The following is a 17,236-nucleotide window of genomic DNA, read 5'->3' as shown; positions in this document are numbered from 1 at the left end:
TGTTGTATTTCCCTACCATCTGACACTGGTCATCTTGACAGCCTTTATTTGACGCACCCCCGCCGGCTTCTAAATAAACCCACAACGTAACTCCTCCAAATGCGCAAAACTGTCGTTTTCGATTCGGTCTGTCGTCGTCCATCCTACAACATATCCTGCAGAGCGTCCGCGCAACTGCGTTTATCTACTCCCTGGCCCTAACTTCTCCAGCTATCCAGGATTGAGTACCTCCTCCATCTTGATTTGAGCTACTCACGTTAGAACAACCTCCTCTCCTTCTATAAAGAATCTGGGCCAACTGAACCTTGCCCATTTTACCTTTTTTTCTATCCTTTTTTCGGACATATTCGAGGAAACTCGAAACACATTTCTCTTGTGCCTTATTTCCAATTTCATGCCTAATAACTGTCTTTTAATCAAAGTCAAAAAATCCAATTGATCGATTGTTCGTATGTACTCAGCAATGCACCTCAACCTCAGCATCCAGGTCTTGCGGTCGTTCTAAGATTACCTTCAAACACCTTCAAAAACTTCCCGTTCGATACCTTATTAACCAAAAGGTACCAAGAACCAAGTTCAGGAAGCCTCTTACACTTAGTTGTTTTATGTTTTTTATACTTTGCAACTTTTCTATGGTTAGCCGCTTTTGTGATGAATAAACGCTGAAATCCTCTCACCCATGCACAATTTAGCGGTTTTACGACAGAGTAGGAAAAGGTAAATGGATACGTGCGTCTACTCCACCAGAAAATATCCGACGTTACCGATATTAATGCTGATTGTTAGCAGAGCAATATAGGCTACATACCGTGCCCGATCGATGTAGTCGCCAAACAAACTAAGGCCAAAGGTCCCAAGTAAACCAGAGCACTGAAGGTGCTTATGAGGAAGATGGTGGTAAAGAACCGCACGGTCCAGTTCATCCAACGTGGTGGCAATCGTCCGACAAGGGACGTGATGAAACTAGGTACGTAACTGGTGCCCTGATGGAGCTTCTCAGCGGCTACAAAATCAGGATTGATAGGATCGGTTGCCATGTCTTCATCCTCTTCCTCATCGCGGTTGGCAGACTTTGATTGGGAGGGCAACACATCCCCAGAAGATGGATCTGATCCTGGACTAGTCTCGCATGTTGGTTGCTGTGGTAAAAAGATGAGAGAAAATTGGTGAGGGAGAAAATCAAATTGAACAACAGGTTATTACGAATACTCCCACCGTGCTAATGAAGCCGAAAAAGATTAGCATGGTGTGGAACATTTACTTCCGTTGGATGATGATATGATAACCCAACGTTCATACATTGGGGTTTATTGTTCGACGCATAAGTCATCGTGGACAGCCTTCTTCAGGAGTGGAATAATCGAAAGTACAAAACACAAGAAAACAACCGACAGCTTTCTTTCAAGAGGGTAAGCCTACGCCTGCAGTTTGGGGTTGGATGTAACACATTATGCGTAAGGTTGGTTTGGTTCTGACAGCCCACATGGACAGACGGTCGTTTCGGTTGACGCAAGCAGGTTAGATATGGATCACTAGAAGTCACAAACAAAAAGAGAACAGTAAAAAGTATCGCTGCTACAGGGACTGTGGTTATTGAAATACTTCGTGATTCAACCTATACATCGGACACACAAGCAGACCCATTGGGAACTTCAGAAAGTGAGAAAGTCCAATAGTATAGCAAAGCGTTTCCCAATATGAGGAAGAATATTCAGGGCGTTTCTTTGTTAGCGGTTGGTTAAGATGATACCACACACTTACCGCAGCTCGGTGACGGACTTAGAGTTGTATCTTTTTTACGAATGCACGTGAGAGTAGTTAGGGTATTTTGCTTCACGTGGACTGAAGACTAAAGATGTTCAGTCCTCTTGCACACCATTGAGGGGTCACGTCGTCGAAGTCATTAAGAAAAGGTAACTACCGTGCTACCATTTAAACTAAAGCAAGAACCACAAAACAAGATAAATGAAAGTGAGTTCTAATAGGCTAAACTATACATAGCTTAAACTACGTCCAGTTCAGAAAAACTCGTTGGTATGGTGCAAAAAGGTATCAGCAATGTTTGTAACATCGACCGCCTGACGCGACAGTCAGTACGTAAAAGCCATCAAGTAGAACAGGTCCAGGACTGCTCTAGCACTTTTGCTCCTTCCAGCTCTTTGGAATTTTAAGCACACCAATATTCTCGGCCTGCAAGGATTCTCAGTTTTGCCTGGCGTCCACTGATGCGGCCAGTTGAGTTGTGGTTATGGCTAAGAGGAATCCGTCGCCGTGCCTCCAGCCAAGCCAAGTCTCTGTCAGAAATCCAATACTTGGATGAGGTTGACTGGGTTGTACTGCAAAATGATGTTCCGGCCTTGATTAGCGCTTTGGATATCTGCTCCCGGTGGCCGTTAGAATGCGACATCGGACCATCCGATAGGCGTTGAGGAGAGCCGTTTCCGGAGGTGTCTTTGGACTCCTGTGTCGACCAGCTTCTTGGTTGCTATGCAAAGTGTGCGCATTTTGCGTACACCTGAAAAGCTACCGCACAAAGAAACAGCTGCAGAAAACTGTATGGTCGGGGTCCTCGTTGGTATTCAAGAAGGGCGATAGGCGATGATCCACTTTCGCCAGCGTTGCCTGATACCGATATGGCCTATTTGGATTCCGGACCGGTCCGTTGGCGGATGCCACGTTGTTGGACGATTTCCGGGAGTTAGTCAAATCGAAAAAGTTAGTATTTCAAAGGAACAGTCTGTGATCCGCACACATCGGAAACAAGCGCTCTCCACCACCGTTGCATCTCGTATCTAACTCAAGCGACTGACCAATCGGGCCTCAGCAACACTTAGCCTACCTACGTGAGCGATCACATCACCAGCAACCACAATGATTTCTGAGCTTTTAACCCTTTGTAGAAGAACACCTAGAGTGCCACATAAACTTTGGCATGTTCAGGGCTACAGTCAGTTAAGGCGTTAGCAAGCACAATAAACAAGAAGCGATGAGCCTCACTTTTTCGAGATTCCTCCACATACGTTACCAAACGAATCGTGCAAGGGTGGCTATGAATAATGATAATAATAAGCGTTCAGCTGTAACACCCAATGCCTAGCTGCCAAGGCGCCCAGAGGAAGCACGAGGGCTGAGGTATTGTGCGGTTGCTCAAACCTAGACAGGAGCGGAAGAAATGCAGAAGTTGGGTTCCGACCACGGACCTTGCGATCGATAAGTTCGAGTGTTAAACACGGAGCTTCGTCGGGCTCAACTTGTTTCAGGATCGCACAAATCTAGTTGCTATCACCTAAACTAGTCGTGAGCCAGATGCTTGAAGCAGATTCGTATAAATCTGACGCCGCGTGGTCACCTAAAAAAAAGGTTGGAGGTTAGGTGACACTGCTTATACCCAGAACCGACGGAATAGACATGATTGATGTGATTTCAACTAGGTACGTTACACATATGTGTGAGATCGAATAACTTGCTGAACACTCCGTGCTTGCCGAAATAAGCTTGAAAAAGATTACGAAGAGGCACTCGGCCCGATGAAACAGAAGAATTTGAACGCGGAATACACGATGATAGATTCGTGTCGACATATTGGTTGAGACCCAAGAGATGCTTGTGATCGGAAACCTTTCAAGTTGAATACGGGTTTTTACGGGAAGCGTACTTCGGACCGTGATTCAATGAGACATAACGGAGCAGGCAATAGTGTCAAATGGTCAGCCGGACTTACATGACGACGTGTTATTCCTGCATCCATATTGATTGAATTCAGGTGAGTAGTTTCTCCAAAAAATCAGTTAATTATCGGTTTTTATCAGCAATAAGAGGAAGATCCCAAGAGATTAGGAGTGGTACCTGTGAGAACAACGAAGAGGTTAGCGAAGGAGTATAGCAGATATGATAACAGGTAATAATTAGGCACGCCAGTGGCGATTCTACCTGCTTCACTCCAAAGGTAAGCTCGAGACGGTCCAGTGCCCAAGGGGCGAACTCACTGACCGGAAGGTCCGTGGTTCGAAGCCAACCTCTGCATCTTGACTTCTCCTGTCTAGGCTTGGGCAAACTGTCAGTATCTCGTGCTTCCTCTGGGTGGTATGGCAGCTATACACCAAACATTCTTACAAGTGAATGGTAAATCGGCTCAAGAAAACGTTATAAAACCGAAAAGTGCAGGGAACATAAGAGTGGGAGCAGTTCCTCTTCGAGTTGGGCACCTGGATGTGCGATGGGTTTTGCGAAGCCCGCGAAAAGAAGCGTTTCGTAACGCGATGCCTACTAATGTTATTCTTAATTGACCTGGTCACAAGTCTTGTGTAGTGCACTATACCTATAATATAAATAGTGCTCCGTAACTGCTTGTTAGCAGAGCTGCCTCCAAGGGAAGAAATCCACTTTGCTAACGGAGTTGTCTTGTATACTGAAGTTATTTGTCTTCTCCACGCCGGTGAACTGATTCAGTGACACATCACTAGAGGACGTAACACTGGCGACGGGAGCCCAACGCGAACACAATGTCAATTTCAACTGAGGATTCGAAAGCAATCCTTCAACGGCAACAAGCGCAATTCGAACAATCGCAACCGCGACTTATTCAGTCTCTTACTCAAGTAATCAGTCTTTCGACATCAGTTCCATCTCAAAGTGGCAGTTCATTGTCCTTTTCCGATTCTATCACAGGAGCCGTCACCAAATTTCCCTTCGAAGCAACATCTGGTCTCACATTCGCTTCATGGTACAGTCGTTTGGAAGATACTTCCAGAATGAGCTTACCGATAAAGATTATGCGTGAAAATTCCGTCTCTTGGTCAGAAAACTTAGCACCCTCGAGCGAAATTCCCAAACGTCCAAAGGATCTTAACTTCTCACAAACAGTGGAATGTTCAGTTAGCAACATTCACTTTTAAATGTCCGACAAAATCGTCTCAAATTTACCAAGCACGATGCCGACGACTACGTCACTTCCGCCGGTGTCGTCAACCGTGAGTGTGAAAAATTCCAATAGCAGAGGATAAGTTCAACTGTCTAACTTTCGTTACTCGTCTCCACTCTTCGCAGGAATCTGATATACGTACTCGACCGCTTCCCAAGCTTGAATAGGAGGACATTGCCGTGAAAGTACCCATCACCGAATGTTAAAATTAAACATGGTACCGCAATGGCACAGCAAACGAAACGGCCTACTAATCTCAGTGGTGTCATGGCATTGAAACGAACCACTTTTGCACAGGAGAAAAACCGCCAACAGTGTTGGTCCTGTGGTGAGTGTCATTACGCACATTTTTGTCCATTCAAGACGCACCAGTACCAGATTCGTCATCGATGGCGCCACAAAGGCTTTTGCCGTACCCAAAAATCCACGGTACCTATAAACCAAAAGAGCGCCAACAGTCTAATAAGCAACACAGTCAAAAAGCAACCACACCTGAAATGTCCGCAGTTCAGATCTGTGTTTGTAATATTCCAAGTTGAATTTAAGTTATCAACAAAATTTCAGCCTATCTTCAGTTCGACACAGCTTCAAATATTACGTCAATCTCACATTTCAGTCAGGAGTTGGTAGGAAAACCTGTTGTGTCATTCACGAATCATCGTGCCCAAGATGCATTCGACAATATCCTACTACTGACTGCTAAGTTAGCCTGTAATATATCCTTGAACAATTCGCATTTCTCAGGAACTTGTGATCTCAATGACTGACCTAATTTGAAGAGACTTGGACCTAAGTGGGTTAAGAAACTTGGTCCTTTCAATGTATTGTTATCATCTGTGTGCAATGCATTGGAAGTTTCATCCTCCTTAGACATTGCAGAACATTACTAACACCCTCAAGACAAAATTCGACGATGTCTTCTAAGGTGGCCTTGGATACTGTACAAGAACTAAGGCGAGCATCAAACTCCAACACGATTCCAGACCAACTTTCAGACCAAATCGTCCCGCACCATTTGCCGCTCTCCCAAGGGCGGAGAATGAACTTGTTTGCCTCCAGTAATTCGGAGTTATCGAGCCAGTAAACCATCCATCATGGGCAGCTCCTATTGTTGTCAATAAAAATACAAATGGCAATGTGCGCATGTGTGCTGATTATTTCATAAGCCGTCGTATACTCTCACCAATATCCATTACCAGTAAGAGAAGATCTGTTCACCAAGCTCACTGTTTCACAAAGCTGGATCTCGCTGATGCTTACTTTCAAACGGAAGTCACGGTTTGTTTCAGTTTAACCATGTGCCATTTCGGATAAAATCTGTACCAGCAATAGTTCAGCAAATCATGGATGCCATGCTAAACAGTCTATCAAGAGTTGTTTCATATTTGAACAGCATCATTCTCACAGGTTCTAGTCAAGAATAGTTTTTACACCGTTTGCATTGTATTCGAGCGAATTCAACAATACTGTCTGCGTCTGCTTGTAAAAAACGCATTGTCTCTCAGAGCCATGAAACATCGTGGACTTATTGTTGACGAAAATGGCCGCTATTCAGATCCAGAGAAAACTGTCACACAAACGCCAGTACCGACGGATTCAGCAACCTTGCGCTATTTCCTCGATTTCCTGAGCCATTACGGTTCGTTTCTGCGAGGCATGCATCGTGTCTGTAAACCAATAAATCACCAGTCGGCTTTTAACAAAGTAAATTCACTTCTCAGGTTTGAGCTGGAACCCGACATCCGGCACTCGACTTCCTCTGTCTAGCCTTGGGCAACCTCGCAGCATCTTAGCCCTCGTGCTTCCTTCTGGTGGCATGGCAGTTAGGCACCGAAAGGGTGCTACAGCTAAACAATTTTTCTGCTCCATAGACATTACCACGGTGCCTGACGGTCAAAAGAGTCAAAGATAAATTTCAAGTCAAGGAACACCACCAATAATGGACGCTAGAAGCAGTTACGTTCATTTAGAACCTGTCGGATGGTTCAAACGTGCATCCTCATGCAGGACGGAACCCAGGTTGGTTTTCACGTATGTCATGTGTCCATATGTTCAGTCAAGTTTCGAAGGATAAGATCAAAGAGCTTTCTATGTTCACCAGACCTCCCGGTCTTTCCTTAGGCTCTTCGTACTTGTTGCCTGTTCCTAGCGTCAATCGGGACTAGCGATCTCGACGATATCCAGTGGTCATTTGATCGTATCGGAGAAGTTGGACGGACAGAACTGAGCGCCTCGAGCATAGTTCCTTTTACATTCTGCCATGCTTCATTCACATGCTCACTAACACTACAGTATTTTTAGCTGTGAAGAGTTGTTGGTCTGGCCCAGATCGATAATGTTGAGCTACCGTAGGTCTTCAACGATGGTGGACTGGCATGCTTCTTGCTGACTTACGAGGGCCTGAGGGGAAACCATGGCGGGATCGGAATCAAGATATGTGCTCCAGAAGGAACGGCAGTGTTGAACCCTAGCTCTCCACCGCTGGCGGATGGCAACCTGATCCAACTAGACTCACGGTTGATTTTCAGCTGGTGGCCGCCAGGTTACGTGACCTGAAACTTTATGCTGAATGTTCGTGCCGGCCAGAAACTGTTCATGATCAGCACAGTACTGGGGGAGTCGTTCTCCATTGTTGTGCGACAAGCATCAACTCGGAATCGACCGCCCAAATGTAATTCTTAGAAGTAGCAGGTGCTTTTTAAGCATCATCATCATCATTATCATCGAAGACAGCAACATCAGTGTTAGCATTGATGCTTCACTGCACTCAGCAACACCGGACTTTGTTTTTAAATGCATTTGGACCGCATCGAATAGTGCGCCGGCAGCCACGGTCAACCGTTGGGTGATCGGAGTGTGTGGTCTTTAGGGTCGACCATTTCCAACCCGTCCTTCTCCGTGGGGACGCAGCATCGCTGCTTCTATGAATATGGACTCGTTGGTCGCCTGGGGAGAAACACCTTACTGCCTTCACACTCCTATCGCAGAGGACAGTACGAATTCACCCCAAGACCGCCTCGTAACACGACTACTCGTCTTACGAGGTCTTGCTGCTCTTGGTCTGACGGTTCCTCTTTGGCCTTCCTGGCATGACGGCACCTTGTGGAACGAAGTTTCAACCAGTGTAGCATGCGATATCATTGCAACACTCAAGCCCGACCACCACGCAGAGATGACAGCTTTGAGTTGGGTTATGTGCAGTGAACTTTTCAGAGACAGTCAAAACTACCTACATCGAGCAACAATGTGCAGGCTGTTCGTGACTTCTGCGTGTCACAAAGAATGCCAACAAAGACATTTGTTTCCCAAACTTTCTCTAAAACGATTGATCAATCGGTGCCAAGCGTCTTCCAACTGAAAGACGAAAGTCACTCCCAGATTTCGCATCCCCACCCCCCAAAAAGCACAGGTGTCAAGTTTCATCCGGTACCATGCGCGCCATAAATGGACCTCTAGATGGCATTGAGCATTGATGATCGCAAAGCAGAGAGTGGTTGTTAATTAATTCGCTTGTGCACAGACCAACGTTCGTTTTCCGACATTGAAGCAAAGACCTGCCCCGCAACTCAAATTTCATTTTCTTGAGGAACCGTAAAGAAGGCCGAAACTGCATCTTGAGAAACCGCCGTGAAAATAGTGGCGATAAAAGCCCGGAAAGTGGAAAAGTTTCCTGCTGTCGGAAATAACCACGTGCTGTTTCAGCTTATTCGAAAGACCGGTGCGAAAGAGTTCTGCGGTAAGCGAAGCAACTCATAAGATAACTGGAACTGTTGTGCATTCACAAGGCCGCATTTTACAATGATGGGCGGAGCGTTTTGGACTCGGATTCAAACCATCGGGTAGGCGTAATCTTCGCGTTTCTATCAGCTTAATGTTCTATCTATACACACACGTAATTGGTATTTTCAAAAGTTTTTGACGGAGACATTCCTCGTGACATTCCTCAACTGTGTATACTGCAAAAGGACCATCTAAAGATTCCGTTGGCACGATATTTAAAATATCGGGCTCCAAAAGAATGGAACTTGAGTCCACTACTCTTCCTCTTTGATACGAACGCACTGAAATGGTTGCGTCAGGGTAAAAGGGGCATTTCTGATGAGAATAATGTAAATGTGGAGTGTATTCCCCTGACATGACAACCTTATAGGTAATGCAGGTGTATTTCCTACCCGGACAGGAATCTTCTTAGTGTTGTGTAGTATCTATAGAGACCGATGTTTTTCGCATGTTCTTTCGTCCTGATCTGTTATTCATGTCCACATTTTATGCTTGTCGTCATGTGAACTCGTCATGTTCGACAGATTATGAATAACCCAACAGGTCATCTCCTGGTGAGCGAGAGAGACGTGGAATTGTTTTCCTTCTGCTACTTCCCGTCTCGGTTCACTAACTTACTTCGAAATTTCATCTGTGTGTTTTTGTTCGCCGTTAGTGTGATCACGTATCAGTTGCTTGCAACCAGGATTTCGTTCTATTCTGGCTGTCGATTGTACCCTTGAACTATACCTACTGTTTCGCTTGGCTTTATCCTCTATCTATCTACTCACTCATGTTATTGATGCGTTCAAAAATTTTCTAGGCCTTGCGCATTTCATAATCCATTGAAACGGTTGATCTCTCGATAGCTTTGATGAACGAGAGCCGCCGATTGCTCGATTCGACTGTTTCCCTCAGTGTCGAGTTGTGTCCCATTCAGGAGGCAATTTTCGACCGGATTTAGTTTACCGGTTAGTGTTTTCATACTTCGTTGTCAAGTATTACACTGCCTACTTCCACTCGGCACAGGCATGGGCGAAAGAAATTCAGCATCATCAACTGCGGTGGCTCGGCCATGTGCTGCGCATGATGAGACATCGTCCACCGAGAAGACTGTCGTTCTCCGTGCTTATTTCAGAATGGTGAAAACAGAGAGGTCACGACATATGGCTTGGCAAAAGGGTGCGAAAGTGATCAGGAGGAGCATAGCTGTTCTTAGTGCGGTCTGCCTTCCAGGATGGGGCCGTGAAAGCCCCTCCACGCTTCGCTGCATAAATTGCAGAAAATAGGGACTGATCGATATCATCATTATCGTCAGAGACAGCAACACCAGTGTTGACATTAATGATTCACTGCCGTAGAACCATAGCGTCTATCTAATTATATTTAAAACCTGAGAATGGAAAGAGAAGAGAATGGGTGAGGGAGGGACGTGGCGCTGGCCTATCACAAGCCTTCTGAGCTGCCTGAACATCCCAGCACGCAACTGGACGGTTGGAAACGAAACAGGCGGCACGAACCACACAGCCATTCCTTGCAGTGTCCAGCCAAGCGCAGACGGCGTCACAAGGACCTCGTCCTGGAAAGCGTACGACACCAACACCACCCAAACCCTTCGTAATCTCTTTCGTAACCTTGTGCCAAGCCATTCGTTGTCTACCTCGCAGTTTCCGCCATTATGAAGGAGACACAGAGAACAACACTCGTCTCCATAGACTGTAGTTCTGCGTGCGTAGCACATGGCCGAGTTACCGCAGTTGATGGCGTTTAAGTACTTGCTGCACAACCAAGTATTCGTTTTCGATCCTCTCGTTACTAATCCGTTGATGCCGTCCAAAACCACTAACTCTTCTGAGACATCGGTGGTCGAAAACCAGAAGACGCCTCACATCACCTGTCCTAAGAGGCTACATTTCGCAACCATACAACACAATCCTTACTGTGGCCTGGTACATGTGACCATTGAGACCCGGCAATGGGCTATTTTGACGCAACAAATGACAACTTAGCAAACGTGATTCTGACCTTCGAGACTCGTGCACCGACTTCATCAGACACACCTCCGTCAGAGCTAATACAACTACCGAGGTACGTAAGATCTGCGACAACCTCCATCGATCCTCCTTGACTTGTAAGACTGCACGTTCTGAAGCATGACTTTACACTTTTAAGGTGCTATTCGCATGCCGAAAACTGGTAATCATGATGGCTATGCGACAGAGCTTGTGCTGCGCTTTCGTCTTTAAAGATGAAGACACTATCGTCTGCATACATCGACAAGGCTCCCGCTAGCAACCACTTGAACACCGGGGTTTTGAGGACCTTCCAGCGTTTGTCTCATTATTTCATTAATTAAAAAGAATGGAGACAGTTAACATCTTTGAATTTAAGGAGCATCAAGATTGTGGGTTGTCAGTACATGTGGCGCTGCTTTAAGACCTGACAGGGTGATACGGTCAACGCGGCCTCTGCCCGGTCGAAATCCGCTCGATTCTCACGAACCAATGTTTCACGTGTGTAATAATGTGGCTTTCTCAGCTTAGTTCTCAGTCTGAACCTTCTAAGCTAACGTTCCTATAAAAACAACCACACAAGATGCGCATCTTGTAGCAATGCCCAAAACCAGGTCAAACACGCATGTATAGCGCATCGTTTGTAAAGTGTACGCGGCGAAAATCTCTGGAAATTCTGGCGCTTTCCGGACGCTGTATTGGCAACCGGCAATCGGCGGATACTGAATCACGAGTGACTGTGTAGCGTGGACGAGGAAGGGACTTAGGGCTAGCTTACCACAATCATTCCGAGGTGCCTACACCTCCAAAAGTTCACTCAGGCAGTCTGGATAGAAACTGACAACAAGAACGCCACTGACATCGGCTGTCAGCCATATCTTGTAGTGTCTCTAACCAGGCGAAATGAGAATCACGCGGTCCCCATCCTGGAAAGCGAGTAGCACCTACAGCACCCGAGCGTTTCGTGATCTCCTTCATACTCCTCTGACAAGTCAAGGGTGAACGGCCACTTTTGTTTGTTGTGGCTGACTGTCTACAGTTTGACTGTTACCATCGTCTTCAATGTGGGGTGCTGGGTTCCGCTCGTCAACATCACTACTACGACGAAAAAGAACTCATGTTATGTAGTTGGCGGCCTCTTCATGCATTTGTTTCAAGTTATCGGATAAACTCCGAGTTCTTGTCATGATCATAATCATCGTTATCAGCTGTAACAACCGCGTACTTGTCGCACAGTGATTGTAGCTGCCACAGTTTGTTCACTGATGATTTGGGGGGAATAGGTAGCTGCACATTGGAGGCAAGAGCTGATAAATTAGTGCATAAAAACAGCACCGTCAGTGTGCTGCTAAGTGGGAGGGTTGGGAAGGGAGCTACGCATTGAAGGCAATAGCTTAAATGCATGAGCGCCATTGAGGGCCATGTCTGACTATTGATATGGCCCGTATCGAGGTCCCCATCCAGGAAGACGGCAGTGACCAGCACAGCTGAGTTTGCTGGTACTGGTTTTTACACTTAACTGCCAAGTCATTACTTGACGGTCTCTGGCTCTCTTTCCCCCTCCCCCTCTTCACATGGTTGTGCGAAAAGAGCCTTTCGAGAAAGTCAGCCGACTGGCATACGCAGCGCGTGGCCAAGCCAGCGCAACCTATGCAGTGTGATCAGTTCATCTATCGAGGGTGAGTTATTTCTCCCGAATGCCATTCGACGAACTTCAGCATTGCTGTTCCAGTGCTCCCACCAGATTCGAGTAATGCTCCAAAGACATCGATGGTCAAACACTGAAGGTCTTTTGACGTTCTCGGCGCGCAGCGGCCAGGTTTCTGATCCATATAGTAATACGGAATGCACCGCAACATTGTTAACTCGACGTTTGACAGAGAAGCTGATGTCACGCCTACGTCACAGGTGACGCAGGTTCACAAAAGCTGCTCTGGCCTTCCCGATCCGGATAAAAATGTGACCTTTCGCGAGACCACCAAGAGTGATTCAGCTGCCCAGGTAAATGAATTTGCCTACTATCTCAATCGGTTCATCCGCAAGCATGAGGCTAGGGTTCGAGCCCACCCAGTCTTGCAGTAGCACTTTACACTTTGCAGGTGTGAAGCGCATGCCGAACCGTGAGGCAGAATTAGATTGTTTAATATTGTTTGTACTACCACAGCATCAGATCCGAGAAGCCCTGTGTCGTCTGCGTACTCGGTATCCTTGAGGGGACGCCCATGGAACACTTCGACCTGATAGTGAGTCTTCCATGATAGCATCAATGACGATGTTGAAGACGAAAGGTGAAAGAGGACAGCCCTGTCTAACACCACTTGATGTAGTGAATTCAGGTGAGAGCCTCCCATAGACCTTCACACGGCCGTGGGAGTTGGCGTACAGCGCCTTATGGAGGGTCAAGAATTTATGGGGAACACCTTTGCTCCACATACACTGCAATAGTGCCTGACGGTCCAGAGAGTCAAAGGCGGCTTTCAGATCAAGAAACAGCCATTGTTGGCTGTTCCAGAATTTATCGGAGGATGAAGATATGATCGATGTATCCTCTGGCAGGACGGAACTCAGCTTGGTTTTCACGGGTCTGCCTCTCCCCGTGTTCAGTCAACCTTCAAAGGATAAGGCCAGAGAGCACCTTTGATGCCACAGCTAACAGCCTGATGCCACGGTGGTTTTCGCACAGCGTTCGCGCACCCTTTTTGAAGGTAGGGATAACCGTTGACATGCCCCGTTCGGCAGGCACCTACTCTTTGTCCCACATGGTACCAATAAGCATTGCCAGATGAGTCACCAGGGATTTTCCGCTTTCTTTGAAGTGAGCTAGATACAGACCGTCCAGTCCTGGTGCCTTCTCACGTTTTAGTAGGGCTATTTCGTACCTATTTCTTCCGAAGGGCGAACAAGGTTTACACTCCGTTCGCCCGTGTGCATTACCTCCACACGCTGTGTTGCAGGAGGCCAGCTGAACTGTTCTTCGAAGTGTTCGGTTCATCTTATCAGTCGACGTTTTTGCAAGTGGATTATTGAGCCGTCCTTTTCACTTATCGTTTCGCTGACCGTTATTTTCCTAGTGCCAGTCGATCGTATCAGTTGATATAGGGCACGGCTGTTTCCTGTAACAAAGGCCTTCTCCATCTCTCGAGATTTCGATGTCAGGCTTGCACGCACCATGGCCTGATCGGAATCAAGTGGTGTGCCCAGAAGGAACGGCAGTCTTGAACTGTGGTTCTCCACTGGTGGCTGATGGCCACGTGGTCTAACTGGGTCCATGGTTGATTTGCAGTTGGTGGCCACCAGGTTACGCGGTGCGAATATTTATGTTGAAAGTTCGTACTTGCCAGAAACAGTTCAAGATCGGCACACAACTGCAACAGTCGATCTCCGTTGTCCGTGCGGCGAACATCGACTCCAAATCGACCGCCCAAATGTGAGTCCAAAGAGCTCAGACGACCTACTTGAGAATCCAGATCGCCTAGAAGGATCACAATGTCAGTGCACCTTGCTTGACGAGTGAGTCCAGATAGCTCTCGATAGAAAGTATCCTTCTCCGCATAAGCCGATACTACAAACAGGCGCCGCTTTTTATGCCGACAGGCATTGAGCTTGATCGGACTAGATAACCGGACCGGGATCCAATCCACCAAAGCGCGTTCAGCTCTGGGGTTGAGTGCAACTCCCGCGCCATATATTCCACGGGTCATCGATTCTGGGTCACTGGTCACACAAAGGGAGAAATGTGGAAGAGCTGAGCTCATTCTTGGTGTCCTGAGTACATGATCACGCTTTGATCACGTTTTGTATGCGTGTTTCGGAGGCACAGCACACATCAATTTTAAGGGAGTATAGTACCTCAGCAAGCATATCCTGTTTGCCGATTCGACATTAAGTACGGACGTTAAAAGCTCGTATACAGAAAGGATCTCGTGGATTCAAAAGGGTGTAATTTTGTTTATTGTCAGTAAGCGGCGAGGGGTATTAGGCCCTTCGGTCAGATAACTGACAGCCAAATGGCTCAGCGACGTTTGTTTGTATGGTGGGAACGGATCGGTTAGAGGCATCGGTGGACACCGAACTGCGTGGACTAATGATACTTCCCGGTTGCACAGGCCAAGAAAGGGGGTTTGATTGAGGTACCCCACCTTGAGCCTTTGACTCAAAAGTCCGACCCACAAGGCAGTGGGAGGACGTAGTGTTTTGTTCGGGGACCCTGCCCCTAGCCTCTGACTCAAAAGCCTGACACACAATGCAGCGGACAGTAGGGTTTTCTTGGGGGACCCTTCCCGAAGCCGATAACTTAACAGTCTGACCTGCTTGGCTTCAGGGTAGTTGGCCTAACCCGAGGGCGGGTTGGATCTCCGACGAAGCACTTTCGTAATGGTAAAGTCAAAAGTGTCCAGAAGCATCTATAGCCTCAGTTCACTCGTTACGGAGCTGAGCATGTCAGCTGCATTTGATGTGTATGCCAGATCCACCAGCCTGAGCCAACTGAACCTCGTAAAGCAGTTGGCTGCGCCAATGAAGTATTTCTCCTGAAATCAACTTATGGTGTCTGCCGCTGTAGTCGCAGACCAACAGGCTTTCGCTGAAGGGGCACGCGGTTGCGTTATGATGCCGGACGTACTGGTTCCCCATCTTCGTTTTGCGGCAACACACTTGGCTTGTCTGTGGCCGTAGAGTATCATGCGGTGCTGGAAGCTTTCCTCGAAGTGCATCTGCTGGGCGAGTTAAGGTTCGGCATCGCTGGTTTTGCCAGCAGGAATCTTTGCAAAATCTCTTCCGTCGGTCCTTCCCCACTGGACTTCTGAATTGCACAATTCAGACTGTCAACAAAACATTTCGCCTGATTATTTAACTTTGGATGAAACGGCTGCGAGAGAGCATGAGTTATGCCATATTCCTGACAAAATTCAACGAAAGCCGGGGAACTGAACTGACTACCGTTGTCGGATACAATAGTGTCATTCCAAACCGATTGAGCAATCGTCAGAATTCCAGGAATGCAGTGGCAGTTATGGGGCTTTTCGCGAGAACTTCCGCCCACATACTGTCAACGTTAACCACGACCACCCAAAGGAACCGCATGGTCGAGCAAGCCAACACAGGTCATAGATTGTAGTCAGTTCATCCATCGTGGGTGAGTTATTTCGTCCGAAAACCATTCAACGTACTTTAGGATTAGCGACCCGGTAATTCCTACAAGACTCCGTAAATGCTCCCAAGAAATTGATGGCCAAATACTGAGTGTTAACATCCTCAGAGTGCGCAGACCACGTTTGTGAACCACATAGCGAACCTCAGCATGGTAAACTCCATCCTTGTCAGATAGGCTCTTGCGCCAAAGCCACAGCTGATACAAGTTCACGAAAACTACTCCAGCCTTCCCAATCCGGTTGGAAGCACCATTCTTGGCTAGACCACCGGGACTGACACAGCTGTCCAGGTAGACCGATTCGTCTACCATAGCAATCGGCTCACTCAGAAACATGGAGTTCGGTTTCGAGCCCACCCATTCTTAAAGCAGCACTCTACACTTTACAGGTCTGAAATGCATGCCAAACCGTGAGGCAGACTGATAGCTGCTTTTCGTGAGGAGAATCGATAGTCACCAATGCGCATGCGACATCAGGGTGACGGTTTCAAGAGTAGTGAGTATGATTTCTCCAACCCTCTTCCAGTCGTCATCCAGCTGACCATTCCCATTTTTTGATTGAGTCTTGAAGAGCTTACCGTCGTCCTAGATTCGGCATTGACAACCAGCATCCGGTGACCACCAGACAACGAATTGCCGTCAGGTCCAGACTTCCGGCCAATCAGAGCTCGCCCGGACTGGCAAGNAGTCTTCTCGCACTCTTGTGCGGGATGAGCTTCTAGGCCGTAAGAGCGCCAAACTGCGAGCGGTAAAGCGGCATCAGTGGGGGCTACCGCCTAACGCTGAACACAAATAAGCACTCTTTACCGCATCCGGAAGCACCGGTATTAACTGGACTGGTCGATGGAACACCGTACAATTCATAAGACACTTTTCCAGACTGGCGCACCAAACCTTGGGGCCATGTACACCTAATACTTCACAATCAGTCGCATCAGGACCATCAGAAAAACGATGAACAAATTTGGAACGTCTCTGCCCATCCAAAGTAGCTTGATATATATTACCAATTTGTGGTCTTGCTTGCGTGTTTTTGAAAGAGAAACCAACCAGACAATAGGTACACCTATTGTCTGGTTTGACAGAGTACGAACGTCGGAAGCAGTAATATGGAACGGGTGCTTATATTTTAAGAATTTAATTTAGTTTATTCAACTAGACAGGGGTTTGGATGCTGAGCATCGTAGCCATCATCAAGCTGTACAGTGGATACGTCTGCAAAAGTTTTCTTCACCAGTGGCCTGAGAAGGTAGGGATGCAATAGAGACAGTGGCCAATACTAAAGCGTGAATCCTGGTGTGGCGTTTTTGTACCTTTATTTTACTTCCATTATAACACTAGGTATTTCATCAATTGCATAATCGTTTTTTGTTTGAATACGAGAAACCACAAAAA

At 47.0% G+C, this 17,236-nt stretch overlaps 1 protein-coding gene across 1 annotated transcript in view; it reads right to left on the bottom strand.

Annotated features, from left to right (window-relative positions):
- Positions 1-14,447, bottom strand: part of T265_10934 (hypothetical protein) — a gene marked incomplete at both ends in the record, with an annotated part of 28,377 nt that extends 13,930 nt beyond the window's left edge. Inside the window, 3 exons of the mRNA XM_009177450.1 lie at positions 840-1,139; positions 5,291-5,354; positions 13,861-14,447. Coding sequence (XP_009175714.1) covers positions 840-1,139; positions 5,291-5,354; positions 13,861-14,447 — 951 coding nt within the window. The remainder of the gene's footprint in view (positions 1-839; positions 1,140-5,290; positions 5,355-13,860) is intronic.
- Positions 14,448-17,236: the final 2,789 nt, after the last annotated feature.

The sequence above is a fragment of the Opisthorchis viverrini genome, assembly GCF_000715545.1.
Source record: "Opisthorchis viverrini unplaced genomic scaffold opera_v5_429, whole genome shotgun sequence".
In the NCBI taxonomy this organism is placed as follows: Eukaryota; Metazoa; Platyhelminthes; class Trematoda; order Opisthorchiida; family Opisthorchiidae; genus Opisthorchis; species Opisthorchis viverrini.
This window is presented reverse-complemented; position numbering and strand designations above follow the sequence as displayed.